This window comes from Mirounga leonina, unplaced genomic scaffold, assembly GCF_011800145.1.
Source record: "Mirounga leonina isolate KUSES-001 unplaced genomic scaffold, KU_Mleo_1.0 Mir_173, whole genome shotgun sequence".
NCBI lineage: Eukaryota > Metazoa > Chordata > Mammalia > Carnivora > Phocidae > Mirounga > Mirounga leonina.
In genome coordinates, this window is record NW_023270447.1 from 88,289,621 (window position 1) to 88,299,251 (window position 9,631).

A 9,631-nucleotide genomic window follows, 5' to 3' on the forward strand; every position below is an offset into this window, starting at 1 on the left:
GTCAAAGGAGGACCTGCGGTCTCTAGGGCCAGGCTTGCCGCCTTATTCGCTAGCAACGCAGGGCAGCAAGAGGCTCTGCTCTCCTAGAGCTTCATCCCTACCATCTCTGGCCCTAGGAGATCAGCCGGCCCAACTCGCCATCGGAAGGCGAAGGAGAGAGTTCGGACAGCCGCAGCGTCAACGATGAGGGCAGCAGTGACCCCAAAGACATCGACCAGGACAATCGCAGCACGTCCCCCAGCATCCCCAGCCCCCAGGACAACGAGAGCGACTCGGACTCTTCGGCCCAGCAGCAGATGCTGCAGGCCCAGCCCCCAGCCTTGCAGGGGGCACCCGGTGCGGCCCCTCCAGCGCCCTCCACCGCCCCTCCAGGAACCTCCCAGCTCCCCACACCAGGGCCCGCGCCCTCTGCCACTGCAGGCCCTCCACAGGGCTCCCCCTCGGCCTCCCAGCCCCCCGGCCAGCCGCAGGCCCCGGCGGTTCCTGCTCCCCATGCTCATATCCAGCAGGCGCCCGCCCTGCACCCACAGCGGCTGCCCTCACCACATCCCCCGCTCCAGCCTCTGACCGTGCCAGCTGGCCAGACTGCCGCCCCACCTCACAGCCAGCCCCCACTGCATAGTCAGGGCCCAGGTGGCCCTCACAGCCTCCAGGCCGGGCCCCTGCTGCAGCACCCAGGCCCCCCTCAGCCCTTCGGCCTCCCTCCCCAGGCCTCCCAGGCGTCAGCTCTCCCTCACGCCTCCTTGCAGCCCGCAGCCTCGCAGTCAGCGCTGCAGCCCCAGCAGCCCCCACGGGAGCAGCCCCTGCCGCCGGCCCCCTTGGCCATGCCCCACATCAAGCCCCCCCCCACCACACCCATCCCCCAGCTGCCGGCCCCCCAAGCCCACAAGCACCCGCCTCACCTCTCCGGGCCCTCGCCCTTCTCCATGAATGCCAACCTCCCACCCCCTCCAGCACTGAAGCCCCTGAGCTCCCTGTCCACACACCATCCCCCTTCAGCCCATCCCCCTCCCCTGCAGCTCATGCCGCAGAGCCAGCCCCTGCCCTCCTCCCCTGCACAGCCCCCAGTGCTGACCCAGAGCCAGAGCCTGCCTCCTGCTGCTGCCACTCACCCCCCAGCGGGCCTCCACCAGGTGCCCCCCCAGCCCCCATTTGCTCAGCACCCCTTTGTCCCTGGGGGACCTCCTCCCATCACCCCTCCAACCTGCTCCTCCACCTCCACCCCACCTGCGGGACCTGGCCCCTCGGCCCAGGCACCCTGCTCTGCTGCTGTTCCCTCGGGCGGCAGTGTACCCGGGGGGACAGCGTGCCCGCTCCCCACGGTCCAGATCAAGGAAGAGGCTCTGGATGATGCTGAGGAGCCTGAGAGCCCACCTCCCCCACCTAGGAGCCCGTCCCCCGAGCCCACTGTGGTGGACACCCCCAGCCATGCCAGCCAGTCAGCCAGGTACTGGCCCCCCAGGAATGCGGGCACGGCCAGGGCAGGGACGGGCTGGGCAGCTGGGGCAGGCTGCGGCTTCGGCGGGGCCCCAGCGAGAGACGTGGCCTTCTTTAGGTTCTACAAACATCTGGACCGTGGTTACAACTCGTGTGCGCGGACAGACCTGTATTTCATGCCTCTGGCGGGATCCAAACTGGCCAAGAAGAGGGAGGAGGCCATCGAGAAGGCCAAACGGGAGGCTGAGCAGAAAGCACGAGAGGAGCGGGAGCGCGAGAAGGAGAAGGAGAAAGAGCGCGAGCGGGAACGAGAGCGGGAGCGGGAGGCAGAGAGAGCAGCCGTGAGTTGGGGGTCAGCCAGGCAGCGGGGGGTCCCTCCCCAGCTCTGCTCTGCGGCTCACTCTCCGATGCACAGCCCCATCCAGGGCACAAGGGAAGCTGTAGGCACAAAGCAGACTGTCCCAGCAGCGGCTGGACCATGTCCTTGCGGCCCAAGCCTGTCCCTGGCCATGGCTGGGGCCTGCTCTTGGTGTTGGGTGGATGGACCACGTTGGCTGGCCAGTGCGGGATGGCAGCAGGGCCAGGCTCAGCTCTGCAGAGTGAGCGCCTGCCCCTCACACCTTCCCTTCCTTCAGCAGAAGGCGTCCAGCTCAGCCCACGAGGGCCGCCTCAGCGACCCCCAGCTCAGTGGTCCCGGCCACATGCGGCCATCCTTCGAGCCGCCACCAACCACCATTGCCGCGGTGCCTCCATACATCGGGCCCGACACGCCTGCCCTTCGGACTCTGAGCGAGTACGCTCGGCCCCACGTCATGTCACCCACCAACCGCAACCACCCCTTCTACATGCCCCTCAACCCCACTGACCCCCTGCTGGCCTACCACATGCCCGGCCTCTACAACGTGGACCCCACCATCCGGGAGCGGGAGCTCCGGGAGCGGGAGATCCGGGAGCGGGAGATCCGGGAGCGGGAGCTACGGGAGAGGATGAAGCCAGGCTTCGAGGTGAAGCCCCCGGAGCTGGACCCCCTGCACCCAGCCACCAACCCCATGGAGCACTTCGCCCGGCACAGCGCCCTCACCATCCCCCCCACTGCGGGCCCCCACCCTTTTGCTTCTTTCCACCCGGGCCTGAACCCCCTGGAGAGGGAGAGACTGGCCCTGGCGGGCCCCCAGCTGAGGCCCGAGATGAGCTACCCTGATAGACTGGCGGCCGAGCGGATCCACGCCGAGCGCATGGCATCGCTGACCAGCGACCCTCTGGCCCGCCTGCAGATGTTCAACGTGACTCCACACCATCACCAGCACTCACACATCCACTCGCACCTCCACCTCCACCAGCAGGACCCCCTCCACCAAGGTGGGTGACCCCCAGGCTGGGCTGTGGGAGGGCGACGTGGGTTGAGTTCTGGTCTAACAAGGCACAGGGCAGAGGCAGAGGCGGTTCTTTCCTGAAGGAATCCCTCATTCCTGACAGAGCTGAGAATGATCTGCGTCTGTCTGGGAACCCTCTCGTTGCTTCCCTCACCCACAGCCTTTGTCTCCGCCCAGCCCCTCTGTTCTCCAGAGCTACAAGTCCCCAGAACGCTGAGTCACCCTGGGGCCCTTTGCTTGCAGTTTCCTGGATAAAGCTTAGGTTCTTGGCCCCGTGCCTCCGGTGCCGGGGATAGTGGGAAGCAGCCTGTGTTCCCGGAGTCGGGTTAAAGGCAGGAAGAGGGGCCTGAGGAGCAAGGCAGGGCATTGGAGCCCAGGTGGAGGCAACTGAGACACCCAGGGAGGCTCTAGGGTATCTTTCAGTGAGAACTTAAAAGAACAGTCCTCCTGTTCCCTCTTTGGGTACAGGGCCTTGGCTCATCTGGTCAGGGCCACCCAGTCCCATCGTTCTGGGAATGAGAGCTCCCAAAGTTCTGCCGACTGGCCAGCTGGGTTAAAGGCAGAGACAGGTACAGCTGGGGTCCCTGCTCCATCTATAGCTCTGCAGACCGGTTAGGTGGGGTGGGAGGAGCTGGGCTGCACTCGGGGACCAAGGCCTGCCATGGAGTCCCAGGGCACAGCCCACATGCAGGACTTCACAGTGGCCAGACCTGCCTCCATGCTGGGGAGGAAGGTGACTGATAGAGCAGGGCCCAGAGGTGGGGAGGGCAGCACCTTGCTTTCCACCTCTGCACCGAGCCCTGATGTGGGGAGCGTGGACTCTGTCCAGGCAGATCGTTCTGGGGAAGCCTGGGAGCTGTCCCTTTCACTCCATGGTCCTGACACCTGGAACTTTGATGCCGCCCGGCATGGGCTGTCTAAGCCCCTGTGTAACCAGTGGATGTGTCTTAGTGCTGTTTGAGGACAGGCAGTCATTCGTCCATACAACATTCATCTACTTGACAGACAGTTACGGAGCACCTGTGGTATGTCAGGCGCAGCTGTAGATGCCGATAACCACCCTGTCCATTTTACCGGCCCAGTCTGGAGGCAGTCAGTCAGTATATCTTGGAGTGTGAAAAGCAGGCCGGGGTCTGGAGGACAGCTAACCAGGGGGAGGGAACAGGGGAGCTGGGAGCAAGGTTGTAATTAGAAAGCCATGAGAAAGCCTTGTCAAGAAGGTAACTTTGGAGTGGGCTTGAAGGTGGGACGGGACATCTGCAGGGAGAGAGGGACAGGGGCCCAGGGCCCAGAGAGGAGAGAGCAGGGCTTAGTGAACCTCTTCCCTGCCAACGGCATGCAGCATCTGGCAGCACCCACTCTGCCCTCCCCCTGTGGGTTCTGTGGGTGAAGGGCCAGGGAGGCGGCCCTGGGGTCCCTGTGGACCTGACAGGTGCAGGGCAGGCCTAGGGTGTTCGGCCAGGTGGGCTTGGATGACCAAGGGTCCTCAGTAAAACAGCATGGAGGAGACTCTGCTTGTAGGGGTGCAGGGTGCTCAGGAATAAGAGGAGGAAATAGTGTGTGAACTTACCTCTGTGTTGCTTTCTGGAACTTTACTGCAGGTTGGGGTGGGGGCAGCCATTTTGGGTCAGGATTTTTGGTGGCCCTGGTGGCCGGGAGCCGGCTGTGGTGAGACGGAAGTCACTGGTAATTACGGCCGAGGAGGGCGGACACGGCAAGAGCCCCAGAGCCCTGCACCACTTGTATCTGGACTTCTGCCTCTTTTTTAGGTTCAGCAGGCCCAGTGCACCCACTGGTTGACCCCCTGACCGCTGGCCCTCACCTGGCTCGCTTTCCCTATCCCCCTGGCACCCTCCCCAATCCTCTGCTTGGACAGCCCCCCCATGAGCACGAGATGCTTCGTCATCCAGTGTTTGGTAAGAATGCGCCTGGGGGAGGAGGGGCCGGTTTGAGAGTTGGGTTGGTATCTGATGTCCCGTTCATTCATTCATTCATTCATCCACGTATTCAACAAATACCTTCTGTGTGCTGAGAATCCACCTGGGAACCAGGCAGGCAAACCCCTGCCCTCAGAAAGCTGGGGGTGAATGAGTACAAATGAGTCCTTAGAGCCAGGACAAGGACAGTGTGAGGTGAAGGAGTGACAGAGGTGCTGAGTCTAAACCGAGGGTTCAGAGTAGGCCTCTCTGAAGAAGGAAGAGCCTGAAACCTTGAGGACGAGGAAGTGCATATTCCATCCTCCCCTGACCTCCACCCCCAGGGTCAGGGGATCCAAGGGACAGTACTTTGGGCCTCCTCTCTCTCCGGGGGGGGCTCTGCTCCATGGGCCCCTGCGGAGTAAGTAGGCTCTTGCTCCTCCCCGCAGGGCTATCTCCTGACCTGACCTCCTTGCTGGCCTCATCCTGGCCACTCCCCTGGCCTTTCTGTATTGAAGGCTGTTTTGTGTTTGGCAGGCACCCCCTACCCCCGAGACCTGCCTGGGGCCATCCCACCCCCCATGTCTGCAGCCCACCAGCTGCAGGCCATGCATGCGCAGTCAGCAGAGCTGCAGAGACTGGCCATGGAACAGCAGTGGCTGCATGGACACCCCCACATGCATGGTGGCCACCTACCAAGTCAGGAAGATTATTACAGGTGAGGTGGGGCGGGGCCAGAAGGGGGTGGGGGCTCGCTCTCTGAGCCCAGGCTCCCATGTACCCCACCTGTGGGCCACTGACCCAGCCTAATGGTTGCCCCTCCTGGCCGTGCCCACAGTGCTCCTCCCATATCAGCAAGTGCCAGACTCCTCCCCATGGCTCTGCAGGCCCTGGCCTCTTGGCCCTGGAGGGGACTCCCACGGAGCCATCTTGATGGGAGGGAGGGGAGGGGGGAGGGTCACCTGCATGGGAGGCCACTCCGGTCATCTGCACCCTCGAGCTGCATGCCTGGTCCCACCTTCCCAGGCCTGGTGCTGAATACTTTCTCCCTTTGTTTTCTTTCTAGTCGACTGAAGAAAGAAGGTGACAAGCAGTTATAAGTTATTTATTTGTTAGCGCTGGCTGTGGAAACCCCAATTCTTGGGGGGAGAAACAGGACTTTTTACATACAATATGAGCTACAAAAGCAAAAAGAATATCTTCTAAAGATTTCTTTATATATTTAAAAACCCCACCACTAAAAATGTTATCAGCATAATAGTGTTTGTTTGTAGAGAGGATTCCTTGAGACTGGTTTGGGTCTCCCTGCATGACAGTCCCCCAGAAACTTAGTGTGTCCTGGACTGGACTGAACATTCAGAAAACTTTCCCTGCAATCTTGGGGTTTGGCTTTAGTTTTCTTTTCCTTCCTTGATTTCTTGGTAGGTGCTAGAATCCAGTTCACACCCTTCACTGTGCGTGCAGACACACTCAGTTACGTGTGTTCCAGAACCCACAAGGTTTGCAGATAGGTGGCATATGAGTTTGGAATCCAAGAGCTATAATTTTTAAAAAAACTTTTATTTTAATACATTGTAGGAGATCTTCATAATTTGAGAAAGTTCTGCAGCATGGCTTTTTACGTCTGTAAATAAATAATTTTAGAATGGCATTTTTTTTTTCTTCCACAAACTATTCTGATCTATTTTTTCCAGCCATGTCACTAATTGTGAATTCCTACCAGCTATTGACAGAATACAGAGTTGATTTTTTAATAAAAAGTTATATATAATTATCCCTTTAATTAAAGGGAGCAGATGGGCGTTACTAATTGCAAACGGGCAGAGGCTTGGGACGCGGTGCGGTCACAGCAGTGAGCATCCAGGGGTCTGCAGGGATGATGTTATGGACCGTTTCTTTGTTTTGCTGCCTTGATTTTCACTTCTGTCTGTTCCTAGCTTGTGCTTTGCCAGAGGTGCGGATATCTGTTAGATGAAACTGTTTTTATTTTGTCCCAGGAGTGCAAGAGTTAAATTTCCACCTTGTTCTGTCTCTGCAGGATAGAAAGCACATGTTTCTGTGTGTCTGGTTGTAGATTTCCTTCTAGATTTCTATGCACACACATTTGGTTGTTTTGGATGAACTGCCTTTTTAAATACTCTGACAATTTCATAAACATTCTGGAAAATTCAAGAAAACACCATTCCTTACAAAGAACTCAGCACACACACTTGCCAGAGGAATTTGTTTTTTTTAAAAAAAAAACTCTTTTGTGTGTGCCATCATTAGGATCTTCCTGTGGGGAGGCCAGGTCCCCCTGGCCACGCAGCTGGAGGCCCCGGAGTTGGCATGGTTGTGGGTGGCGGCCTGTGCATCTCCCCCAGGAGCAGGTCCGTGCGTGGTGACCCACATCGGCTGGGGACACCATTTGAATCCCACTGTTTCTCCTGGGAGTAGGAACGAGAGTCGCAGCCGCTGATGTGGAATGAGAAGGCAGGCTTTCTTGCACCTGGGAGCTGCCAGTCTGAGGGCTCCGGCTGTTACGCGGAGCGTCCACCTCTCCTTTCTGAGTTGCAGGCATGGTGTGCTTTCTCCAGGGCGGAGGGCGGGGGACCTAGGGATGTCTGCACCTGGGGATCCGGCCTTCTGTCAGGGTGTGATCTTTCCTGTTCCATCCCCCCACCAGACTCGAGGGCCGCTTCTGCCATTGTGTATGGTAGTCCCTTCGGAGAGCTGCCAGATGACGTGGCAGAGCGCACGAGGGTCGGTGGGTGTGGGGTGTGGCCAGGACTGGGGCTCAGTTGGGGACAGGACCAGAAGGCTGGCGCGCTGACCCAGAAGCCAGCAGGCATTAGCTGAGATTCAGGTTCTGGACTCAAACCTGCATCAGGGGCATTTCCAGTTTCTATTAGAACTGTTTGGTTTCAGTTGGGACAGACAGGATTGTTTTGTCTGCTGGGAATGTTCTGGAAATGTTTGTCGCTTTTCTCTTTCATTTTCTCCTGTTCCATTTCTGCCTTAACTTAGCTCCTTAGAGGGAGGCGAGCTCAAAGGAGCCCTGTGTCCCCACACTCAGGCCACATGGGCAGGAGGCACTTGTTTCCTCTGGGGGCAGGGCTGGCCCTCCTGCAGCTCCTGCCTGAGGCCCCCACCTCCTCTGCATCTCTGTTTTCCTTTTGGTGGAACACAGTGCCTGCCATTCAGTTAGACCTTCTTGACCGCCTCTCTGTGTCATCCGTTTTTCCAAAGAGGAGACAGAGTGAAGTACTTAGAAGTCTTTACTTGAAGACTGTCTGAAGGTGTTTTCTCGTTAGGTTTTGGTTTTCCCCCATATCCCAAGGTGAAGCACTGAGATTCTTCCATTTAAGGACCTACGACCTGAAACCCTCACCTGGTCAGCCACAGTTTGTTGAGGAGGCCCCAGACCTTCACAGTGTCTTTGAAGCCCGACCCCTTGGTTTCCTTTTGGATTTTCCTTCCTTTTGTTTGAAGTTCGGTTTTGCTTTTCTGTGTTCTGTACGTATCTTGTTGAATGTTGTCCAGAGTGAGCTTCATGTTCCACTGCGGCAGCAGAGTGTACATCCTGATTTGCTACGTTTATATATATCTTGAAGCTAAGTGTATATATGAGTAGTTTGCCATGAGATAACACAGTGTAAACAGAGTAGACACCCAGAAATCGTGACTTCTGTGTTCTCTCCATTTGAGTATTTTGTAATTTTTTTGAAAGATTTGTGGACATAAATAAAACCAAGCTACACTACAGCAGCTGGGTGTTCACCAGTGGACTGTGTCTCATTCCTGGGAGTGGGTGGGGGTCTTGGCACTTGCCCCTACCTAGGTCCCCCAGGCTGGGGAAGGGGCAGAGGGGAGAGTTCGGGTCTCAGCTGTTTCTGGCACACTGCTTCCCTACCCTCCAAAGCACCTTCCGGATAGATTCTTCCTGCCGTGTCTGGTAGGAAGGGTTTCTGTGGTGAGTGCTCTCGGGGATGCTCCGACCTGCTGGCTTGAGATCATCGGGACCCGCAATGAGCTTACCCAGGCAGCAGAATGGGCCCGGGGGATGACAGCACTGGGACCGTGGACACCCTCTCCTCACTCAGATTCCTTTCTCCCCCTGCCTCTCACCCACACCTCTAATTTGTGGACACCCTTCATGGTGAACAGGCATGTAGCTCCTTCCCAGCTTAGAGGAGAGGTCTTGAGCTGCCCACTGGTGCAGTGGCCGCCACCTCCTCCTCCTGTCCCCCCTCTGCCTCGCCCTGAGGCCTGCCCGTGTGCCAGCCCACCCTCAGAGTGGCCCTCCGGTGAAGGGATGCATTCCAGCTGGTGGCCTGCAGGGTGTGGGTGTGGCCGTGAGGGGGCAGCAGTCATCAGAACGGATTCGGGCTGAACTTCCAGACACTGTCAAGGGCATTTTCATAAAGCTTCAAGGCTATCCCTGGAAGTTTATATGCTCGCCTTTCCATCTGGAATATGGGTTTCTAGATGCCCTGGGAGACGGAGCAAGAACAACCCTATCGATAAACTGCCCTCAAACGAGGCCGACACTGCCTAGTGGTGGTAAAGGCCTGGGGAACGGCTTGTGTCACTACCTAATTGAAGACGAGACAGTTCCGCCAGCCAGGGGACCCCGGGGGGGCATACACACCGATGCCCCTAGAAGCAGGTCCGTGTTCTCTGACAGCAGGAGTCCTGCTCAGCGACTTGGGTAACCCGTTAGGTGGGGTGAGGTTGAGGGGTCTGCCAGAGCAGACGTGGGAGGCACAAGTGACTCTCATCCTGGGTCACGAAGGCAGGGTGGGAGTGGCGGGGGGTGCGGGGGGAAGGGTGAGCGGCCGACTTCTTACCTAGACTGCGCTCTCCATGAAAATAGCGTTTGGTAGGCCTAAATGTATGAACTGCAAATTCCAAGTAGGTTAAAGG

General features: G+C 58.2%; 1 protein-coding gene across 3 annotated transcripts in view; it reads left to right on the forward strand.

The window, feature by feature from the left end:
* The window catches only part of RERE (arginine-glutamic acid dipeptide repeats), a 290,457-nt gene extending 281,987 nt beyond the window's left edge, over positions 1-8,470 (forward strand). For 2 of the 3 annotated variants that reach the window (XM_035019874.1, XM_035019876.1), the window contains 6 exons: positions 117-1,447; positions 1,556-1,778; positions 2,073-2,796; positions 4,580-4,726; positions 5,264-5,444; positions 5,793-8,470. In XM_035019874.1, the coding sequence (XP_034875765.1) occupies positions 117-1,447; positions 1,556-1,778; positions 2,073-2,796; positions 4,580-4,726; positions 5,264-5,444; positions 5,793-5,826 (2,640 nt within the window). In that variant the 3' untranslated portion in view covers positions 5,827-8,470. The remainder of the gene's footprint in view (positions 1-116; positions 1,448-1,555; positions 1,779-2,072; positions 2,797-4,579; positions 4,727-5,263; positions 5,445-5,792) is intronic. The other variant, XM_035019877.1, reaches the window with a different exon arrangement.
* The last annotated feature ends 1,161 nt before the right edge of the window (positions 8,471-9,631 follow it).